The 24,150-nt window shown below is 43.7% G+C and overlaps 1 protein-coding gene across 3 annotated transcripts in view; it reads right to left on the reverse strand.

Moving 5' to 3' along the window:
* Positions 1 to 15,028, reverse strand: part of JHY (junctional cadherin complex regulator) — a 59,975-nt gene extending 44,947 nt beyond the window's left edge. For 2 of the 3 annotated variants that reach the window (XM_053900355.1, XM_019468842.2), the window contains exons 1-2: positions 14,297 to 14,551; positions 11,834 to 12,261 (exon numbers count right to left, since the gene is read on the reverse strand). In XM_053900355.1, the coding sequence (XP_053756330.1) occupies positions 11,834 to 12,168 (335 nt within the window). In that variant the 5' untranslated portion in view covers positions 12,169 to 12,261; positions 14,297 to 14,551. Of the gene's footprint in view, positions 1 to 11,833; positions 12,262 to 14,296; positions 14,552 to 14,957 lie in introns of those variants that run through there. The other variant, XM_053900354.1, reaches the window with a different exon arrangement.
* Positions 15,029 to 24,150: the final 9,122 nt, after the last annotated feature.

Below are 24,150 nucleotides of genomic sequence, written 5' to 3' on the forward strand. Positions count from 1 at the left end.
CAGGGTTACGTGCCTCTGGGGCTTTGAGGGGGACCTTTCTCCTGGGTGATGTCTTGTCATGTTGAATGCACTGTATTTTGGCCTTGCCTTTTTTTTTTTTGTTTATTTATTTTTGAGACAGAGAGAGACAGAGCATGAACAGGGGAGGAGCAGAGAGAGAGGGAGACACAATCTGAAACAGGCTCCAGGCTCTGAGCGGTCAGCACAGAGCCCGATGCGGGGCTCGAACTCATGGACCGTGAGATCATGACCTGAGCCGAAGTCGGACGCTTAACCGACCAAGCCACCCAGGCACCCCTTGGCCTTGCCTTTCGCCTGGTTCCGTGGGTCTCTTTGGGCAGGTAGCGGGGACACGGAGTGGTGCAGCAGGGCACAGTCTGGACTTGGGACTGGACAGCTCTGGGTCTGTCCTTACCTATCTGTGCATCGAATGCTGTCATCTCTGAGCCAGTCTCTCTGGTCTGTAAGTAGGGAAAAATTATATTTTGTTTACTTGTTGGGCTTGCATAAGCATCAAAATGAGGCAGTTATGTCATAATTAAGGGTTTGTATTTGCTTATTTTCACTGTGGTAACTTTGCCTCTTGACCTAGTTAAGGTTCTGGGCAACAGGGACTTAAGTGTCACCCTTCCTTCCCTAACCTCTGCCCTTAGTACTCCACCCTGAGCTATGGACAGAGGAGTTAACGGGTGTTTCTTAAATAACTGGGCCTCAAAAATACTCGAGTCAACACAAATGTGGCATCGGATGTTAATTTTTAAAAACCCAACAGTGTAGGAAATTAGACTCGAAACATGCAGAAAAGCTTCTTGCCTGGAACCAAATTAGTGAAAGCTTTCAAGGCTTGGTTTGTAATGAGTTAAACATAGGGTTCATCGGCGGTGGTTTAGGGAAGAAGAGAGGAAGGGGTACCTTGATTCTATCTTCAATATAATCATATGATCTTCAGTAAAGCCATGAATTTTTTTTTTTTTTTACATGAAGAAGGGTGCCGTTTCCCCGTATCCAGTACATATTGAAAGGAAAACATAACGTTTAACTCTCCTTGTTCATTCATTTGCTCTGTTTCACAGAATTTAACTTCCCTCACTCGTTTGCTCACTCAGTGACTCTACAGGTATTTACTGAGCACTTACTGAGCTCGGGGATACAGCGATGGGCTCCCTGCCTTGTGGGGAATACAGACCAGGAAACAGGCAGTTTACAGTGGCAGTGATGAGGGACCTGATGACAGATTCTGTACGGATGCAGCGGAGGGCGGGAGGAGGGCAGGTTGAGGAGAGCTCAGGGCGAAGCAGAGGGGAGGTCTTTGAAAGGCTTTGTGAACCCTGCGAAGGAACCTGGCCTGTATGTACCTCAGTGAACTCGAGAGTCTGGCTTTCATTGAGCAAAAATAACTTAATTAGAGAACAGAGGTGTTAGACACGAATACTTTTGAACAGTCCAGGCGATGAGTTTTGGGAAGGGATTGTCTCTAGAGGTGTGCGTATATATTTGGTGTTTCGGACAGATAGAGTCCCCTTCTTTGCTCTCCGTTAAGAGTGACGCATCACATCGGGGCGCCTGGGTGGCTCAGTCGGTTAAGCGGCCGACTTCGGCTCAGGTCATGATCTCGCGGTCTGTGAGTTCGAGCTCCGCGTCGGGCTCTGTGCTGACAGCTCAGAGCCTGGAGCCTGTTTCGGATTCTGTGTCTCCCTCTCTCTGACCCTCCCCCGTTCATGCTTTGTCTCTCTCTGTCTCAAAAATAAATAAGCGTTAAAAAAAAAAAAATTAGAGTGACGCATCACTTTGGGGATCTGCTCGGCTGCTCGGTCGGGGTGGGATGTGACGGGCTGACTTTGGGAAGGCAGCATACTTATTGCGTGCCAGGGAGGGGGAGCGCTCACGGCGAATCTCCAGTTTTTTCCTTAGAACAACCCTGTGAGGGCAGTACTCTCATGCTCCCCATTTAATAGATGAAGAAGCTGAGGCCCGGAGAGCTTGTGTAACTTTGCCAAGGTCACAGAGCGAACACGTGGTGGAGCCGGGGCAGAGACGGCGGCAGCCTGCCCTGGCTCCTGTCCACGGGGTCGGTGGCCTGTGTTGTGCAGCTATCCCCGCGGGCGGTCACGGAGCGAGGCCTGCCGCATGTGAGTTAAGCGAGTGAGTCACATATGCGCCGAGCGGCTCCCCGGGTGCGTAGGCATTGGAGCGTGGTGAGCAAACAGAAGCAGGCCGGTGGATCTTACCTGCTGGAAAGGAAACAGGCTTTCTGCGCCAGCTCTCACAATCGAGGCAGAAGTTAGATGTGTACAGAAGCATGCAGCATATTATGGGTATTTAAAATGGGGTTGCACAACCTTGCTTATCACTGAAAACGTGGTAACCTCTTCTTTCCAGAGTCAGTTGCTAGACGATCACCTCAAAGTCCGTTTCAGTTCTATCCTTCTATGACCCTGTGATAAACTCGCAGAAGAAGCGATACGCTGAGGGGTGCTTATTATTATCAAAAAAAAAAAAAAAAAAAAAAAAAAAGGTAGTCTTCGAGGATTGAAGGATATGGTTTCCCTGGTTTTATCTCTGCAGTAAGACGAGCGCTCAGAGCGGTCGTCGTATTTAACCAGCATCCGCCGGGAATGGCATTATGCCCGCAGTCGCGACCGTAGACCTTCCTCAGTCATACATCATCTCCGTGGTGCTTTTCCTGCCTGGATAATGACAGGGAGTACTCTGGTTCTGAGAAATGGTGTAGCAGAGCGTCTAAGGACAGGCGGCCCAAATCAGACTGCCCATATTCACAATTCCTGGTGCCGCCAGTAACCGTGTGAGCGTGGGCCAATTATTTACCTTCTCTGCGCTTCCTCGTCGGTAACGTGCGGATAAGAACAGTACCCATCTCACAGCGCCGTTGAGGGGATTAAGTGAATTAATACGTGCGAATGCTTGCCCATAGGCTATGTCAGTGAGCTCTGTCACCGTTCTTTGCTTGCTGAGTGTCACAGTCACCATGACATAACAGTGTTGTGTATCGTGCTTCCTGCTGATAGATCTCAAGGGATTCTTCTCTCCCTGGGGCTTATGTTATTTCCAGAACATAAGGCTGTCTTGTGATGCACTAAGTGGCACCTGAGTGGCCTTGAAGGATTAACACTTATCTTTAAAAATCCAATTTTTTTTTTTTTTTTTTACCACGATGTAGGCACCGTGGACAATCTTTTTGAGCTATAGTTTAGGAGATGGGATTAAGAAATTTCAGCCCCGTGGTGAAGTATTTTAAGAACCTGCTGAAAGATGAGGGGAAAGATAAAACGGGGAGAATTAAATTACTTTAGATCTACAGAAATAACTGTACTTTCGGGCCTCAGCAAACTAGATCACGCGCCGCAGAGAGACTGGTGTTTATAAGTGGAACCTAGAAAACGCAACGGGCTTGGAAACAAATCAGAAAGAATTAATGGCTTTGGCTGAGAGAACTGGTTTTGAGCCAATCGTGTGGAGAGAAAACTCTAATGATGTTTGCATGGCAGATTTAAATCTGAGACCGTGGCTCTTCTAAGAGCTTTAATTACGCTGTGCCACTTACGCCGGCCACGACTGTCTCAAAGTCTCCCCTCGGTCCCCCGTCTAGATGGAAACTCTACGTTGAAACAAATGAAAGGTTACGTTTCGCAAAATCACGGGCACGGGAAGCTGTACTATTTCACAGAAACAAATCTAATGGCCGAAACAGAACATGATACTGAAGGATCCCCATTGTACCGGGCTTGTGTGCAAAGACGCTCAATTATGTTTCGTGGTCCAGGTCAACACGCGGGAACAAAATGAGCGTGAAGTGCTCCTTCATCGGTAATCATCTGCACACAAAACATGCACTTCTTTTCCTCCGCGTTCGCTAGAAAGGTTACACAGACAATGCGGACACAACTCTTTTGTTACTGTTCAGACAACAGATGCAAGGTCTCCTCTTCAGATGCCTAGGTAAGACACGGACGCGGAGAGGCAGGGGAGGGTAGTCTCCTATGCATGCACCATGATATTTGCTGGCTTTCATGGACCGTATTCGAGGACTTACCGTACTCCAAACAAAATAAAATCAAATCTCCATTTAATGAAGAGCCTCACATGTAGCATAGCACTCGATCAAAAAAAACCTACTAAAATTAGAGCATGTTTCTAGCACAATTAACATCCTTGGCACTCATAATAAAATATTCAATAACTGGCCATTTTGCCTGTTGAGGAGGTGAATGAAAGCACTGCTATTAATCATTTAGCAGTTATTTATTTGCCACTTTATTTTAAGTAGGCAGTTAAATTGAAACTGCACATGTTATTATTGATTTAGGTTTAATTTAATCCTTTCAAACAGACCAATTATTCCCAATTTATATGCCATTAAATCTTTTATGCATATGAACAGCAAATTCAATTTTTGTTTAAGTGTAAAGTTTTTAATGCTTCTTTAAGGAACTAGAAAACTGGCAATCACTGCCAAGGATTTCTGAATTCTAGGCTCATGTTAATCTTTTAATCAATGGCTTTTAAGTAAATCAAATGAAATAAATCCAAAGGATTAAAAAATCACTTCTGCAAGTACGAAATAAAATGGTGCCACAAACAATACGGATGTACTTCGGGTAGGTTGTTTACAGTTCGGGAAATTTCATTTAATGTAGGCATTCTGCTAAAAAAAAAAAAAAAAAATTAAACGTTTTAATGGAAGAATGTTGCTTTAATGAACTGAAGGCCAAACACTATCTACGGAAACACACCGAAGAGAAGGGATTGGATGGTACCGAATGGATTTTATTTACAGCAATTCTATAATTTGGGTAATTCCGACTAAAGTCCCTTCTTTGTCGACCACAGATTTATGGCGGCAAAAGAACCAGATATTTGCCCCACGTTCAGCCTTGATTCAAGGGCAATCTGCGACTTAAAGGAAAATAAATGCTGTAAAGAGTGTGTGTGTGTGTAATCGCAGTGTAAAATCCTAGTACCTCACTTCTATCACTTACGTGAAACAAAGCCAACCTACAGCTTCACAAGGAAAATGTTGCATGTGCAGTATTTAGAAACATAATTCCTCGCAGTCAGTGAGGGTTACAGCGCTCACTAGGAATTTTCCGCACAGGCCCTGGATGTTCTTTTTGATCTGCAGAAACGCTGCCTTCTTAGAAGCAGAGCCTTGGATTTATAAAATGTCTAGGTGCTTACACTTTCTTTAGATAGAATGTCCTGTCTTTGAGATACCAGATATTGACAGCATTGTACCTGCAAGGTAGCCGTGATGTCATGAGAAAAGCAGTGGAAGGGACAGGTCTTGAACCATGGATCCCAAGTCCAGATTTTGCCACTGACCGGCTGGGTGCACTTGGGTGAATCTCTTCACCGCCCTCGGCCCTCGGTTCCTCCTTTGGACGATAAGGAAAATAGGCTGGGCTTTAAGAGCCCTGCAGCTCTAAGAATCCAGTTTTATTCATTGGATTGCATCCATTGTGCTAAACTCACCAATGTACATAAGAGTTGGAGGGGTGGCTGGGTGGCTTAGTTGAGTAAGCGTCCAACTTTGGCTCAGGTCATGATCTCACGGTTTGCATGGCCTCATGGTTCATGAGTTCGAGCCCCGCATTGGGCTTTCTGCTGTCAGCGAGGAACCCTCTCTCTGTCCCTTCCTCCCTCCCTCCCTCTCTCTCAAAAATAAACATTAAAAAAAAAAAAAACGAATTGGAAAAAGCATTCATTTTAAATTCAATATATTCAAAATGTATAGTAATGAAAGCTTTCTATATTTTCACACTTGCCAGGGAGTAGAAATAAAATGAATACAATAAAGGCCATGGATTAAGCCATTCCTTTAGTAACTTGGTTATAATCTGCTTAATCATCTTGATAAACTCACAGGATTGTAGGTGATGTGAATTTAAATTCTGCTTTGTGAGGTTCGGAACTCGCTATTTACTAATTTAACGCAGTAAGCATCCCAATTTTGAAATAAGCCAGAAAGGAACTGGTGGTGGTCTCCGAGGGCATTAAACCCCAGGGCACTGCGGCGTTAGCATTTCTGGCGGGGACTCTGCCTTTAATGGACACAATCTATGCCCACGCACATACTTTACTTTTGTCTCTGACGGCTCATCCGTCGTGATGGCACCCTGCCTTCCCGGGGGAGGGCACCGAGGTTTAACTACAGCAGAGTTTCTGAACAAACGGATGAAAAGAAAACAAATGACTAATACCTACGGCTAAAAGTCACTTCTCTGATACAGCCACTCCCACGTGATCGGAAACAAACAACAAAAATGCTGGTAGCTGTTCCCCCAAATACTGTGTGGAGTAAGGAAGGCAGCGTAATATATTTCAAGTGGTTGGCCATCCGATGTCCTTAAATTGAAAATCTATCCAATAAAGTCAATAAAAATGAACACGGGTGAATGTTTCTAGAGACCAACAGGGATGAGTGTGGGCTCCTGGAATCTCTCACAATGTTCTTAGTAACACTAGCATGTTAAACGTGCCCTCGGGTGTCATCCTTACTCTACTAATGGGGGCGGGGGGATCTCTCCACCACCTGTGAAAGAAAGTCTGCCCTCAGCTTAATATTTCCAGTGTGTTCTCCAAAACAGCCTGGGAAATTTGAGGGGAAATGAAATGCTGAGTTTTGCTCCTTTTTTTTTTTAACATTTATTTTTTGAGAGACAGAGCATGAGGAGGGGAGGGGCAGAGAGAGAGGGAGACACAGAATGCAAAGCAGGCTCCAGGCTCTGAGCTGTCAGCACAGAGCCTGATGTGGGGCTTGAGCCCACAAGCCATGAGATCATGACCCGAGCCCAAGTCGGATGCTTAACTGACTGAGCCACCCAGGCGCCCCGCTGAGTTTTGCTTTTTACCAAGTCTCTTTTGGTTCTTCAGTACTGCTCTAAGCCCTCCACCTGATTCTTGTATTAGCAATCAGAAATACCTATGAAAGCATTTGAGGGGAAGATCCTATACCACCACGGCACGATAAAAATGCAGATTATTACTGAATCCATTTCTTACTTTTAGACAGTTTTGAGTATTACAGGGTAAGAATTCCTCATTGTGGGGGGGGGCATCTGGGTGGCTCAGTTGGTTAAGCGTGTGACTCCGGCTCAGGTCATGATCTTCTGGCATGTGAGTTCGAACCCCACCTCGGGCTCTGTGCTGACAGCTCGGAGCCTGGAACCTGCTTCGGACTCTGTGTCTCTCTCTCTGCCACTTCCCTACCTGCACTCCGTCTCCCTGTCTCTCTCTCTCTCTCATAAATAAGCATTAAAATAAATTAAAAAAAAAAAAAAAGAATTCCTCATTGTGCCTGTCTCCTGCCCGGTGATTTCTGGTATGAGGTGGTTTATTAGAATATGGGATCTTTGGTGAAGGCTTTCATTCCCAGGTGATGCAGAAGACACCTACAGGCCTTGATGAATGAAAACATTTCTGTTTCCCAGGACAGATGCTGCGGGATATAGGCTCCAATGACCCTGCCGCCCCGAGCAAAGTGCGATCAATGTTTGTGCATTGCAAAGGCACAGTATCCTTGAAAACAATGTGTGTTACTTTCCTAAAATTTATAACCTTACATACATATTTACTCTGGCCTCCATTTAGTCCATATCGAGATTGTTATAGCTTTAATTTTTGCTATCAGCCCTGATCACCTATCTAGATAACTGATAATTAGAGGATCAGGCTTTGGTTAGGAGAGCTTTCATTCAGTTCAATTTCTGGCTCTGCCACTTAGAAACGACATACACCTACACAACTCTCAAAGCCTTGGTTCCTTATCTGCAAAATGGGGATAATAGTGCCTAAGAGGCTCTCGTAAGGATAAATGAGATAGTATATATATAAAGCAAATAGTTCTACAAATGGTAGCTAATTACATTTAAGTATTCTTATTAAACACATATACTGGGTATGGTACCGCTGCCCCCTGACTTTTTTTTTTTTTTTCTTTTCAACATATAAGGTTTCAGAGGCCCCAGGACTGAAGAGGCTATTTCTAATGCTCTAGGAATTACATTGATCTCTTTCTTTGCCATTGCCGAGTTTCCTATGGCTAGTTGTGGAGTGGGGTTTAAGGATTATCACGTGGAGATCCTCTCTCCACTCTCGATTCATTCACTGTAGTCAATGCCGCTCCAATTTCCATTAAGTAAAAGGTTTTCTCTAATCCATATACATTGAACTATGGCTTGACTTTGGTGAGGTACAGGAGAGTAATTGCTTTGAGGAGGTTCTGGGAACATCAAAACAGAAGAGTGGGGCTCAAGCGATTTGTCAGGCAGCTTTTAAAATTGTTGCCTGTAACAGCAAGAGGAAAGAGATTTTTCATGGTTTTAAGGCAAGGCTTTGACTAATTGTTTTTGAACTACAATTCCCAGAATACCATCTACCTCGCAAAAATGAAAGCCTGCTTGAATTTCATAGGAGAGCCTGGGATCGATTTGTCTGTTTCACGGCTAGCAAACTACCTAGGGCCAAGCAACAACTGCACATAGGAAAGGTTTCTAGGACTAAAGTGAAAAAGGCCAGTAACTAACCTGAATAATATTTTTGAGGCATTATTTGGCTAAATGCTTCAGTTCTGTTTTCCTTTGTAGTGGAGAACTGGTCCTCCTAATGTTCAGTGCACGAAGCACTACACCGCCAAACAATTACTAGGGCTAAAAGCCATTCTGACCCCGGGGATGACAGTCTGTCATTAAAGATTTCGAAATAAAATCAGTCTACAAAAAACAGCAATCTTTATGGATCTCTGAATCAGAAGACGAGGGCCCTGACCATAATTTTGATTTCTATAAGTAGTAGTCTTTATTTTGAAATATATTGAGTGGCATTTACATTGGCCTGGGGTAAAGAGCAAGGGAGAAAAGTCTGCTTCCTGAGCACTGGACTCAAAAGAAGAAAAACTCAACATTGGGGAAATGAGGTCACTTAATGGATCCTTGCTTTGGTTTCTCCGCTGTAAAAGTACAGACAAGAATGCCTATCTACTGCAAAGATCTGTCCTTTCCAATGCCCTCGTTTCTGGAGGAAAAAAAAACCCAAAAGAACTACCATTTATTACCTAGGAGACTCTGACTCCCTTACATCAGAGCTATGATAAAAACACGGCTTAAGGCACAGAGACTGTGTGAGTTTTCCACTCTACCACTCAGCCGATGTAATAAATGTATATAATAACAATCCCTTTAAGCGTCGTGGGCAGCCTTTAAAATGGGGATCATTGTACCATCTCCTAACAGGGCTGCATACAGATTAAATGAGACAATATGCATAAAGTGTTTAGTGCAGTGATGGGCTCATGATAAACATCCTATAAATGCTGGCTATTGTTACAAGAACCTTAATAGTGACCTTTGGCTTCTCTTCTTCCTTCAGTCACCGTATCTAATGTGTCAACAGGCCCTGTCAACTCATGTTCTCATTCTCTCTCTTTCTAGATTACCTATGCAGTAAATGAATAAAAGATTGCTAAGAAGTCTACACATCCACGGAAGGGTACATACTGGTTCTCTCTGAGGAGGCACGTGGGGGAATGGGTTTGAGAAGGGGAATAAGGAAACTTTATCTGTAACATTTTAGGTCTTTCAAAAAATATATGACACGCATATGGCAAGAAGGGTTAATCTGTAGATTAGGATTTTTGTCATATTTTTAAAAATCTTTATTTTGAGAGAGAGGGAGAGAGAGAGGAAGAGAGAATCCCAAGCAGGCTTCACAACGTGGGCCTTGATCTCAGGCATCATGAGATCATGACCTGAGCTGAAATTCAGAGTCGGATGCTTAACTGACTGAGCCGCCCAAGCCCCCCAGAATTTTGTCGAAATTTAAATCAACGTCAAGAACAAAACCACAAGTATCCTCCCACAGCACTATGATGTTCAACAAGTTACTTGATCTCTGTTCACCTCATTTTCCTTATCCATAAAATGGGAATAGCAGCATTTTCTTGCAGGATGGCAATGCAGAATTAAAAGAAATGACAGATGGGTCTTTAAAAAGAGATACTGTTGTCATGGCTATAAATTGTTACTATTTGGTAGTCTCTTTGTCCATCATGAGTTTACCCTCTAACTCACGATGCACCTGCTTACAGGATAATCTTCCTTACACATGGCTTCGTCTCCCAGGTGTCCCCAAGAGCCTGTATTCTCTCCCCGTGGTGTACCCAACCCAGGCCACGCAGGGGTGGCTGTCTGGCTGATGCCTCCCTGAGCCCCTCTCTCTCCCCCAGCGCCGTGGCTGCACCTTGGTCACAGCACTTACTGCTCAGAAGCAAATGCACTTGATTCTGCAGGATGTCCGTAGTGAAAGAAATAAGGAAGGAAAGCAGAAAGGAAGAAAAAGACTCAGGACTGGGCCCTCACTGTGGCTCCCGCAGGTGCCCTTGTTAGGACGGTGTTGCTGGGGCTGGTTGTTGGGTTCCATGTTCAATGCCCTGTCTGGGGGGTGTGCTGGTTGCATTCACTGTGGTCCCTATAATCAGGGCCCTGTGCCATTCTCTTTCTCTATGCTCCTCTGGCACCAAGTGGGGCTTTAACGTGTCACGCGTTCGTTCTAATTCTGTTGTCAAATTTTACCTTCTTTCAAAATTCCTGCCTGCCCAAGTTCTAGGCCTTCTATAAACTTTGTTCAATATATTTTACCCATTTAGGGGCGCCTGGGTGGCTCAGTCGGTTGAGCGTCCGACTTCGGCTCAGGTCATGATCTCACAGCTCGTGAGTTCGAGCCCCGCATCGGGCTCTGCGTTGACAGCTCAGAGCCTGGAGCCTGTTTTGGATTCTGTGTCCTCCTCTCTCTCTGCCCCTAACCCACTCACATTCTGTCTCTGTCGCTCTCAAAAATAAATAAACACTAAAAAAATTTTTTTAATATATTTTATCCATTTAGAAAAAAAACCCTGATACCTATATAACTTATAAAGCACTTCGTTCTACACACTCTGTGTATATTGACTGACTTTCACCTCAAAACTCAGTGAAGGAACTATTGTCCCATTTCAGTGATGACAGAACTGAGGCACAGAGGGATTAAGTGAACTTGGCCAAGTCACACGGCTAGTAAGTGGCAGAATCTGAATCCAGACTGTCTGTTTTGGACTGTATACTTCATCACCCTGTGAAAACCTCTTTTCTAATCAGTCGCTTTTAACTTCTTCCATACTGTGTCAGAAAATTAGTATTTTCGTTAAAACCGAGTACTGTACTCATTTATATTCTCTTAAATTATTTGGTAGCTCCCACATAGCATTATGTTAATACCCCATAAATACAGTTTACTAGAAATTAAATCCTTATATGATTATATAAGCCCCGGGAGGTAGCTAGGATTCTACTCCCAGAATGTATTTACTGACCTCGATAGCCGTCCTGGGAGATAGGCAGGCCAGATCAGTTTGACCGGTGAGAAAAATGAGTCGCAAAAGAGTTAAATGATTTATTCCAAATTATAGACTAGATAGCAGTGTGTGGACTAAATCAAGACCACCTGGTTCCACGTCCTGGTGCTTCCCTATATAACAGGCTTCCTGGAATTTCTCCAAGGTCAGGCCGTAGCAGTGGAGGCACTTGGAACATGGACAGGAAATGAGGAGTGCATATGCCCTTATTAATACCCGTTCTTGTCTTTTGCATATTTTTTAGTTAAAAAAAACAACCAACCAACCAAACATGGCAAAACCTGGCTTCGAGCTGTCCTTAGTTGCTTGGGACCGGTGCCAGACACATCACAAGGTGTTCATGACTATAGCCTGTCCTTACTGTTGCTTGTAATTATTTAACAATACATTTCAGAACCCACTGGTATCTTACACAAGCCAGTTCCTTACCTGGAATATATGCCATCGTTCTGGGTACGGAGGTTTTCCTTGCCGTCCTTCTGGGCAGCGTTTCTGCTTGCTTCCTCTTCTGTCTCACTCAGGCTTTCCAGTTGAGGGCTTTCCTCCTCCAGGCTGTCAGGCTCCATATTGTCCTGGATTGGATTTCCAAGTTCAGACTGGGACTTGCTCTCTTGAGTGAAGCTTTCTGAATCGGATTCCAAGGAGTCTTTTGAAATCAGGTGTAAGTCTTTCTTAAAAGGTGGCTCTGTGGACTGGACTTTTAAGCTGGCGTGGTGGACAGGAGACCGAATTGAGAGCTTGGGAATTAATTTACTATGACTCATCTTGAAAAAATACACTTATGAATATGAATACAAATATTCTTGATAGGAGCAGTTGGCTTGAATATTTAAAGCTGCGGTTCACAAAAGCATCACCTAAAAAACAATGAAGTTTATGTCACTTGGTGACTCCTGAAAGCTCTTGAATTCCAGGGTTACTCAAACATTTAAGTGAGTAGAACTCCGTTATATTAATCTGCAGCCTTTTGTACCCTTTTGTGGGAGGAAGGTCTATTAGAAAAACTATTGTGTTTTTCTCTCTACGGAAACACATCTGATGTGGAGCTCATAGATAGCCTGAGTAATCAAATGCAGCTTTATTGAGGAAATCCAGTGGCTAGATTCCTTCCTCTGCCTTCCAAGGGCCTGTGACAGACACGCCTGGACAAGAGCTAAGTGATTAATTATTTCAAACACCCAGGGCACCAATATAAATATGCCAGGTTCAGGAGTATTCGTGAATAGAATAAAACAGGTTCAGGGTCTACCTTTTGAAAAGTAGAGGAGAAAAAAGGGAAGAATGTGTTTTGGAACCGTAAAGAGGGAAGGCTTTTGTGCGTAGACCTATATTGGCCGGTCTTGTCATTTAGGAGACGTGTTGGTACCCAGCTTGCTACTGGGTAGGAACGTGTAACTTAGGTGGCCATCACATGGAGGTCAACCTGCGGTCAGTATATATACTTAAAAAAGCAATGATTAGAACCGTTTAACAAAATGTTTGGAGGCTTTGTGCATTCGGCCACTCAGTGGCTCGTAGCAGAGGCTGGACCTCTACCTACCTGGGAGGGATGTTGTCCTGGAGAATGTTGGGTGGGTGGGAGATTGGCCTGAGTAACAGCGAGGGTCCCTTCTAACTCTCTTAAGTGTGTGGTTCCAGGCAAGCCTTCCTGTCTCAAAGGGCTGTCATAAAGACCCACGAGACGGTTTATGGAAAGGGGTGCTCTGAGTTCATATCAGATTGAAAGGAGATGATGATTTTGGATTGTGCTCCCTTTCATCTCTACCTAGCATTCCTATTTTGCTCTGTCTTCTTCTCCCCGCCTTTGTGCCATTTTTTCCCCCCCTGTAGGTCAGGTAACAGAAACTTTACCATCAGAGATTCCTGTAACATTTTTAAGGGCTTGCTCTTGTTGTTTTGGCAGACCGCTAGCTTTAATTAAATAAATGAACTTATTCGGATTCCTTGCCCTGTAATAACGTGGAATCTGGTTACTAACGTTATCAGCTCCTTGGGGGAAAATACCTAACAACAAAACAGACAAAAGGCAGCTTTCAGATTTAAATACATTATGAAGTGGTTTTCTTTTTAATTCAAAATCCCCAAGGGGGTAGACTAATATATATCGGTTAACTGTACAGACTAGTTTGCTGTATCGGCTCATTTTAAAAATACATAGTGTGCCTTACCTTGTTAGCTCAATATTGATGAGCAGATTAACTGTTGCTCTTTAGGGTGTTTTTATTTTTATTTTTTTTAAGTTTTTTTTTTTAAGGTTTATTTTTGAGAGAGACACAGAGTGCTAGCAGGGAGGAGCGGAGAGAGAGAAAGAGACAGATTCAGAATCTGAAACCGGCTCCAGGCTCTGAGCTGTCAGCACAGAGCCGGGGGGGCGGGGCTTGAACTCATGAACCTGAGCTGAAGTCGGAGGCTTACCTGACAGAGCTACCCAGGTGCCCCTCGGGTGTTTTTAGAAAGCAGCAAATCCACCAAGTACGAACATTTTAATGGAAAATTTGTATAAACATCTGTTAAGAGTTTTACTGAATGAGTTTAAGTCTCTGTACTTGGGATCTTCTAGACAAAGCTTAAAATAATCATTCTGTTTCAATTTGGAATTGCTCACGAAATCCTTCCGTCCCCTCAGTAGTTCTTAAATAGGCTAAGGTTTCTGAGATTTAACGAATAAAAAAATAATGTCCGTGGAAGAAGATAATTTTGTTGTTAATGAAATCTGGGATAGTGGGGAGACAGCAAAGCCAAACATCACCAGGCTTGGTGGAGGCCTGATCTCATAAAGGTGTGAGATTAAAGAGGGGAAACTGGTATCTTGAATAAATGAGCACACGGGCATTTTAAATGTAATGAAAGTGGCTCCCTAGTGGTACGGTTGTTTTTCACTGAATTTCTGACCTAGAGAGGCTGACAAATCTCGTTACAAAGTAAACAAGACAGGCTGGGATGTCGCCATTGGTATCCAGGCGCTGAGACTCGGCCAGTTTCCCTAGGGTTTCTCTTCAAGACCTTGAGTCTCGTCCCTCTCATACAGGGAGGAACGAATTTCCTTCTGTAGGTGAAAGGGAACTCTGCGTGTTTCTGGCTAAGAGGAAAAGTAGAAAGTTGTCCTGTTGTGGAACAGCCTGGAAACTGCCCGTATGGGGCGGCCGGTTTGTTTTCTGTATTTGCCTTCCCCCCCCCCCCCCCCCCCCCCCCCCCCCCCCCACTGATGGACAAGACTGGGCAGCAAAGGCGTTTTAAGATCAGGGAAGTGACGGGTCCGTGCCCTGCACGGGTCTTAGTCAACAGAGGACAGGGCTGCTCTGGGAGTCTGGGCACCAAAACCTTTCCAGGGGCCCTTGTCCCTGCCTCGCCACGGTCCCCCTTCCCGCCTGGACCCCAAATGCTGTCTAGCACGGGCTTCTTGGGTGTCTCCTGGTCCTGATCCAGTTTCCTCTGGAGGTTTCCTGCTGTCCCCCGTCCCCACCGCCCCCCCCCCCCCCCAAGTCTCAGCTTTCCCATTTCCCTCCCGGGCACGCGCACCCCACCCCCCCTTCAGGAGGCAACCGCCTGTCACCTGCCCAGCGCTCCTCGGAGACCATGACCCCCGCAGCCCGCATTCTCCAGTGCCGCCACCAGCCGGCCTCCCTCCCGCCGCCCGGCCCCGCCCCGCCCCGCGTCGCAGGTGCTGCCCCTGGAGACCAACAAGCCAACAAGACCCAAGCCCCGAGCTCAGCTAGCGAGGTGCCGGGGGGCGGGGCCCGCGCCGGCGGGGGGGGGGGGGGGGGGGGGGCCGCGCCGGGTGGGGGGGGGGGGCGGGGGCACGCGTGATGGAGCCCCGTGCTCTTGCAGAGAAGGTGGGACCAGTTGTGATGACTGCGTTTCAAATGCGATAGAGCAATGCAGAGAGGGATCTTAAAAATGTTGAGGAAGAAAACCCCTCAAAATACGTACTGTGTTATCTTGTATATAAAGTTACAAAGAGGAAAAATTAAACTGTGCTATATTTATGGATGCACAGTTTGTGTCGAAAACTGAAAAAAAAAAAACAAAACACAAAAGCAAAGTAGTGATTTCTCATAAAGTTAGGATTGTGGTTAGCTCTGGCAAGCAGGCGGGGGGGGGGGGGGGAGTTGGCGTGAGAGACAATGGCTTAATAAGCAACACGACAATACTCTGTTCTTCACAATTCCTAAGAATTAGCACATACAAGGAAAGCCATAAAGTGCATTGTTTTTATCTGCTGCTGTGGTAATACCAGCTATACTTTGTGTATAAGTGACACTTCCCAGGGTTTGCAAAGTGCTTTTCCGTGTATTATCTGCTCGAATTAAGCTGGCAACCTGACCATCACCAAAACACAAAGAAGAATGAGAAAGACAAGGCAAAAAAATCATCAATATGATAGGTTAGCAACGCCAGAGTGATTTTCATCCTTCCCCACCCCCATTCCATCTATCCCTTCTCCCTACGGTTTTTTTTTTTTTTTTAATTAATTTATTTATTTTGAGAGAAAACAGAAGCAGGGGAGGGACATTAAGACAGGGAGGGAGGGAGAGAGAAAAAGAGAGAGGGAGGGAGGGAGAGAATCCCAAGCAAGCTCCACACCATCAGCACGGGGCTCAACTCCGGGCTCGAACTCATGAGCTGTGAGATCATGACCCGAGCTGAAATCAGTAAATCCTCCACTAGTTCTCCCCTCCTGGACCAACTTCTACCCAGTTACATGACCTTGGTGAGCTTCCTCTCCTACAGGAAGAATTTTCAGACAGTCCCCTGACACTGTCCTCATGACCCTTGGACCCGGGTAGTTCTCAATCCTGGGCGGTCTTGTCCTCCAGGGGACATCAGTGGTGTCTGGACACATTTTTACAGTCATGACTTCCAGGAGTGCTTCTGGCATCTACTGGCTGGAGGCCAGGGATGCAGCCAAACAACGTGCCAACGAGGAGGGCGGTCTCCACCACCAAAAAAACCACTCAGTTCAAAATGTAAATAGGGCTGAGGTTGACAAACCCCATGCTAGACTAATGGCCCTTGGTCTGTGGCCCCACAGTACCCCAGTGCACGGTTCTGTCCTTATACGTGTCCTTATGTAGGTATGGTAGTGTATTCCTTATTAGTCACTTGTTAATGATTCTGTCACCTCCTTACTACAGGGTAAGCTCCTGGAGAGCGAGGACTAGCATTGTGCATGGCACTTAGTAGATGCTCAATAAATGCTGAAAATCCCCAATACCTTGATAATTTAGCCCTTGCATGGAGGGTAGATAAGCTCTTTTAATAGAGATATACTCTTATTTGGCACATAACTGGGATGATTACATCACTTGTTATTTAAGCCCAGGATACACTCAAGAATAAAAAATATAGGCTATTAATAAATATCAACTGAAATCTTCACGGGTAGCTGGAAAGTGCCGTCATTCTGGGCATAACTCTAACAAGGTTAATTGTCTGGTTCCGTCGCCTAATATGTTAAATTAGAAGCAGCAAGTTAGAGATGGATAATGAAAGGCACCCAGAGGACAGAGATGGGACACTACCAGCAAGTGAAGAGACAGGAATATCACAAAAATAAGACATGTTCAGGAAAACAAAGCAACTTGCAGTCATTTGGTGTAGGCACCCGGGAACCTTGTAGCTGAAAAACCCTGTGTGCCAGTCAGGGGATGATAGCAAGTACACGATTAATTTCCATAATGATTATTTATTTATTTATTTTTACAATGTCAACCTTTTTATTTTCCATTCGTATTTAAATTCATAACAAATCCACAAATTTGTAAAAGTATACAAGGAAAAAATGGTGTGACTGAGCATGGAAGTGATCACTCTTTTTGCCGTTAATAGATACTTAGATATAAGTTATTAAGAACAGAAGGTTCAGTCGAGAAACTGAAACCCAAAGAGCAAGGGACTTGGCCAAGTCTCAGGCTTTGATAATACAACCTGAAAAACAGCCTAAATTCTCTTCCACATTCTAGCACGCACATATTCCGTTTCCATGGCTAGTTGGTAAGTTCCTTGGTATTGGAGATCTAGCTTCTAGCCCAGGCAGTTTGTCTCTGATTAGCTGCGTGACCTTGCGTGGGAATTAGACCATTAGGTCCCATAGTCCTCATCTGGGAGATGGAAAGGGTTAGATGAAATGTGGTTTTCACACTGTGCTCTTTGGTACCCTGTGGTTCCCTGGGGAGGGCAAGAGGGCAGCTGTCCGTTTACCAGCCTCTCCCAGTAGAACAGCTCTGTTTTTAATTTTTAAAAAATTATTTATTTTTTAATTTGCATCCAAGTTAGCATCTAGTGCAACAATGATTTCAGGAGTAGATTCCTTAGTGCCCCTTACTCATTTAGCCCCTCCCCCCTCCCATACCCCCTCCAGCAACCCTCTGTTTGTTCTCCTGTATCGTCCCCCTCCCTGTTTTTATATTCTTTTTGTTTCCCTTTCCTTATGTGCCTCTGTTTTGTCTCTTAAAGTCCTCATATGAGTGAAGTCATATGATATTTGTCTTTCTCTAATTCGCTTAGCATAACACCTTCCAGTTCCATCCACGTAGTCGCAAATGGCAAGATTTCATTCTCTTTATATATATATATGTGTGTGTGTGTGTGTGTATACACACACACACACATGCCACATATTTTTTATCCATTCATCGGTGGACATTTGGGCTCTTTCCATACTTTGGCTATTGTTGAGAGTGCTGCTATAAACATTGGGGTGCATGTGCCCCTTCGATGGATGTTGTATCCCTTGGATAAATACCTAGTGGTGCAATTGCTGGGTCATAGGGTAGTTCTATTTTTAATTTTTTGAGGAACTTCCATACTGTTTTCCAGAGTGGCTGCCCCAGTTTGCATTCCCACCAGCAGTGCAAAAGGGATCCTCTTTCTCCGCATCCTCACCAGCATCTGTTGTTGTCTGAGTTGTTCATGTTAGCCATTCGGACAGGTGTGAGGTGGTATCTCATTGTGGTTTTGATTTGTATTTGCCTGATGATGAGTGATGTGGAGCATTTTTTCATGTGTCGGTTGGCCATCTGGATGTCTTCTTTGGTGAAGTATCTATTCCTGTCTTCTGTCCGTTTCTTCCCTGGAAGATTTCTTTTCTGGGTGTTGAGTTTGATAAGTTCTTTATAGATTTTGGACGCTAACCCTTTATCTGATATGTTATTTGCCAGTATCTTCTCCCATTCTGTCGGTTGCCTTGTAGTTTTGCTGATTGTTTCCTTCGCTGTGCAAAAGCTTTTTATCTTGATGAGGTCCCAATAGTTCATTTCTGCTTTGGTTTCCCTTGCCTCTGGAGACGTGTTGAGTAAGAAATTTCTGCGGCCAAGGTCAAAGAGGTTTTTGCCTGCTTTCTCCTCGAGGATTTTGATGGCTTCCTGTCTTACATTTAGGTCTTTCATCCAGTTTGAGTTTACTTTTGTGTCTGGTGTAAGAAAGTGGTCCAGGCTCGTTTCTCTGCATGTCGCTGTCCAGTTTTCCCAGCACCATTTGCTGAAGAGACCGTCTTTATTCCATTGGATGTTCTTTCCTGCTTTGTCAAAGATTAGCTGGCCATACGTGTGTGGGTCTATTTCTGGGTTCTCGATTCTATTCCATGGATCTGAGTGTCTGTTTTTGTGCCACATAACTATTAACTCTTAAAAACTCATAGAGTAGATCAGTTAAGTAAATGCTGAGTAGAAAGGTAAAAATCATGCAATATATTTTATAAAGAAAAGATTTTTTCCCAAAAATATTCAAATGTTTTCTTCTTCTTTTTTTATTTGCGAGAGAGAGAGAGAGGATCAATCCTAAGCAGGCTCCATGCTCAGTGTGGAGCCTGACATGGGGCTTGATCCCACGACCTTGGGATCATTAACTGAGCCAGAAATCGAGACTCGGATGCTCAACTGAGACACCAAGTTGCCCCTGAAATGTTTAAAATTTCAAGGGACAAACTCTCAATTATCCACCCCCACCCCCACCCCCACAAAGCATTTCTTTAGAATAACCAGTCTTGAGAATTTTAGAAAACTGAGATTGTAATCGATATATGTTTATATAGATCATGCAGTTCCACAGACAGAAGTACAAGTAACCCTAACCCTGTTCCAGAAGATCGAGTCGAGTGCTGGGGCCCACCAGAGTGGGAGAGGGGGATTCTGCCTGGCTGGAATCAGAGGCTTTAGGAATGAGATGATCCCATAGGATGGCTCTTATGAATATAAGTAACAAGTCATTAACATCTGTCTTTTTTCTTTCTTTTTTTTTTTTCTTTCTTAAAAAGAATTTTAAAATGTTTATATTATGGACATTTAAAGATATATACAACAGTAGAGAGGAAAGTATGAGAGGATGCATGAAGCCCTTCTCCAGCTTCAGCAAAGACCAGCATGTGATCAGTCTTGTTTCTAAACATACTGTGCTCAACTCCCACTAAATTATTTAAAGGCGAATCCCAGCTGTCATATGGTTTCTCTGTGAAGTACTTAAGGATGTATCTGTAAGAGATCATTTTTAAGTAACTGCAATAGAATTATCACATGTAAAATAAAATTAGTGACTCTTTAATATTGTCTGTACTGAGTCAGTATCTTCTAGGTATCCTTTTCGAGTTGGTACGTTTGAATCAGGATTCAAACAAGTTATACACAGTGGTCTTTGAAATAACAGCTTTGAGATATAATTCACATAAAACACAGTTCACCCTCTAAAAATACATAATTCAGGGGCGCCTGGGTGGCTCAGTCGGTTAAGCGTCCGACTTCTGCCCAGGTCACCATCTCATAGTTCGTGAGTTCGAGCCCCACGTCGGGCTCTGTGCTGACGGCTCGGAGCCTGGAGCCCGCTTCAGATTCTGTGTCTCCCTCTTTCTCTCTCTCTGCACCTCCTCAGCTCATGCTCGCACCCTGTCTCTGTCAAAAATAAATAAACTTAGAAAAATAACTTTAAAAATACATAATTCAGGGGCGCCTGGGTGGCTCAGTCGGTTGGGTGTCCACCTCTTTGATTTCCACTCAGGTCATCATCTCATGGTCACGAGATCGAGCCCTGCGTCAGGCTCTGCACTGAGCATGGAGCCTGGTTTGGGTTCTCTCCCCACCCCCTGCCACCTCAGCCCCTCTCCCTTGCTCACACACTCTCTAAGATAAAAAAAACCAAAAAACAACTACACAATTCATTAGTTTTTTGGCATATTCACAGAGTCTTGCAACCATCCCAACCGTCTAATTCTGGAATGTCTCAAAGCCCCACACGCATTAGTCCCTCCTCATTCCCCAGATCCTGCCAGTGGCAACCACTAATCTACTTTGTCTCTATGGATTTACCTCTTCTGGACATTTCATATACGTGGAGTCAGACAATATGTGGGGTGTGTGTGTGTGTGTGTGTGTGTGTGTGTGTGAGACTGGCTTCTTTCACTTAGCTTCATGTTTTCAAGTTTATCCATATTGTAGTTTGTATCAGTATTTCATTCTTTTTTATGGCCACGTCATATTCTACTGCGTGAATATGCCACATTTCCTTCATCCATTCATCAGCTGATGGACACTCGTATTGTTGCTACGTTTCCACTATTACGGACAAGGCTGCTATGAACATTCACGTGCAAGTTTTGTGTGGACATGTTTTCACTTCTGACGGGTATGTGCCTGGGGGTGGGAGTTGTAGATCATATATGGTAACTCTCTGCTTCACTTTTTTTTTCTTTCTAGATTCTCTATATTAACCTTGTGTATTTAGTAATATACATATTGTACTCTACATAACTTGGTTTTCTTCCTAAAATTATCTTTTTTTTTTCAATATATGAAATTTATTGTCAAATTGGTTTCCATACAACACCCAGTGCTCATCCCAACAGGTGCCCTCCTCAATACCCAACACCCACCCTCCCCTCCCTCCCACCCCCCATCAACCCTCAGTTTGTTCTCAGTTTTTAAGAGTCTCTTATGCTTTGGCTCTCTCCCACTCTAACCTCTTTTTTTTTTTTTTTTTCCTTCCCCGCCTCCATGGGTTTCTGTTGAGTTTCTCAGGATCCACATAAGAGTGAAAACATACGGTATCTGTCTTTCTTTGTATGGCTTATTTCACTTAGCATCACACTCTCCAGTTCCATCCACGTTGCTACAAAGGGCCATATTTCGTTCTTTCTCATTGCCATGTAGTACTCCATTGTGTATATAAACCACAATTTCTTTATCCATTCATCAGTTGATGGACATTTAGGCTCTTTCCATAATTTGGCTATTGTTGAGAGTGCTGCTATAAACATTGGGGTACAAGTGCCCCTATGCATCAGTACTCTTGTATCCCTTGGGTAAATTCCTAGCAGTGCTATTGCTGGGTCATAGGGTAGGTCTATTTTTAATTTTCTGAGGAACCTCCACACTGCTTTCCAGAGTGGCTGCACCAATTTGCATTTCCACCAACAGTGCAAGAGGGTTCCCGTTTCTCCACATTCTCACCAGCATCTATAGTCTCCCAATTTGTTCATTTTGGCCACTCTGACTGGCGTGAGGTGATATCTGAGTGTGGTTTTGATTTGTATTTCCCTGATAAGGAGCGACATTGAGCATCTTTTCATGTGCCTGTTGGCCATCCGGATGTCTTCTTTAGAGAAGTGTCTATTCATGTTTTCTGCCCATTTCTTCACTGGGTTATTTGTTTTTCGGGTGTGGAGTTTGGTGAGCTCTTTATAGGTTTTGGATACTAGCCCTTTGTCCGATATGTCATTTGCAAATATCTTTTCCCATTCCATTGGTTACCTTTTAGTTTTGTTGGTTGTTTCCTTTGCTGTGCAGAAGCTTTTTATCTTCATAAGGTCCCAGTAATTCATTTTTGCTTTTAATTCCCTTGCCTTTGGGGATGTGTTGAGTAAGAGGTTGCTACGGCTGAGGTCAGAGAGGTCTTTTCCTGCTTTCTCCTCTAGGGTTTTGATGGTTTTCTGTCTCACATTCAGGTCCTTTATCCATTTTGAGTTTATTTTTGTGAATGGTGTGAGAAAGTGGTCTAGTTTCAACCTTCTCCATGTTGCTGTCCAGTTCTCCCAGCACCATTTATTAAAGAGACTGTCTTTTTTCCATTGGATGTTCTTTCCTGCTTTGTCAAAGATGAGTTGGCCATACGTTTGTGGGTCTAGTTCTGGGGTTTCTATTCTATTCCATTGGTCTATGTGTCTGTTTTTATGCCAATACCATGCTGTCTTGATGATTACAGCTTTGTAGTAGAGACTAAAGTCTGGGATTGTGATGCCTCCTGCTTTGGTCTTCTTCTTCAAAATTACTTTGGCTATTCGGGGCCTTTTGTGGTTCCATATGAATTTTAGGATTGCTTGTTCTAGTTTCGAGAAGAACGCTGGTGCAATTTTGATTGGGATTGCATTGAATGTGTAGATAGCTGTGGGTAGTATTGACATTTTGACAATATTTATTCTTCCAATCCATGAGCAGGGAATGTCTTTCCATTTCTTTATATCTTCTTCAATTTCCTTCATACGCTTTCTATAGTTTTCAGCATACAGATCTTTTACATCTTTGGTTAGATTTTTTTCTAGGTATCTGCTTCACTTTTTGAGGAGCCGTCAGATTGTTTTTCCAAAGGGGTTGAACCATTAATTCCTACCAATTATCTATGAAGATTCCCATTTCCCTGTATTCTTTCCAGAACTTATTATTGCTTTTTTTTTTTTTTTAAATCATAGCCATCCTTGCGGGTATGAAGTTCTAACTCATTATAGTTTTGACTAGCATGTCCCTAATGACTAATGATGTTGAGCATCTTTTCATGTGTTTATGGCCATTTTTATTACACAAGGACTGTAATGATGTATTTCAAATTTCGTATGAAAGATCTGATGTCTGAGCAGTCTCTAAAAGTGACTAATAAGTTTAAGTGTCACTAATTCATGAATTTCAATGTATTTAACATGTTACAGGTGATCAATGAATTTTTAAAGGATTATTATGAACTCATGGGTTTTAATTTAATCCCTTACAGCTTTTTCTCTTTTTGATGCTTGAATTGTTTCATTTTGAGCCAGTGGAAGTCCCTGAAGGGTATGCACAGATTGGTTTATCTGTCCTTCAACACAGCCCTGGAAGAGTCCTTGCTTTCTAGTACAAAACGTTCCAGGCTCGTCTTCATACATTTCTAGCTCCAACCTGAAATTAGCCATTTCTGCAAGGAATCTTGGGTCATTTTAGTGAGAATACTATTTAGAGACCACAATCTGGGCACTAAGGATGCTTATTGGTGCTGGAATGGTTATGGTCTCCAGGTCTTTTCAGTGGAAAAAGATAGGAAATGCACTTTTCTTTCTTTCTTTTTTTTTTTTTTATTTTTTTTTAACGTTTATTCATTTTTGGGACAGCGAGAGACAGAGCATGAACTGGGGAGGGGCAGAGAGAGAGGGAGACACAGAATCGGAAGCAGGCTCCAGGCTCTGAGCCATCAGCCCAGAGCCTGACGCGGGGCTCGAACTCATGGACCGCGAGATCGTGACCCGAGCCGAAGTCAGACGCTTAACCGACTGAGCCACCCAGGCGCCCCTTGTTTCTTTTTTTAAGAGAAAGATACGAGTGCGTGCTTTTGTTTCCAATTTAGATGTAAGAACACAAGGCTTTTACTGAACTTCTTGATTTTATGTTTATGTCTCTTTCATGCTGAGAGTCTTAGGGCAGTCATATTAACATAATTAGTTTACATGCTTTATCCTACACAATGTGTATTATACTTTCAAAGTGGCTATACTAATACTGTGACTAACAATAGGGCTA

This window comes from Panthera pardus, unplaced genomic scaffold (assembly GCF_024362965.1).
Source record: "Panthera pardus isolate Hobbes unplaced genomic scaffold, ASM2436296v1 HiC_scaffold_12, whole genome shotgun sequence".
NCBI lineage: Eukaryota > Metazoa > Chordata > Mammalia > Carnivora > Felidae > Panthera > Panthera pardus.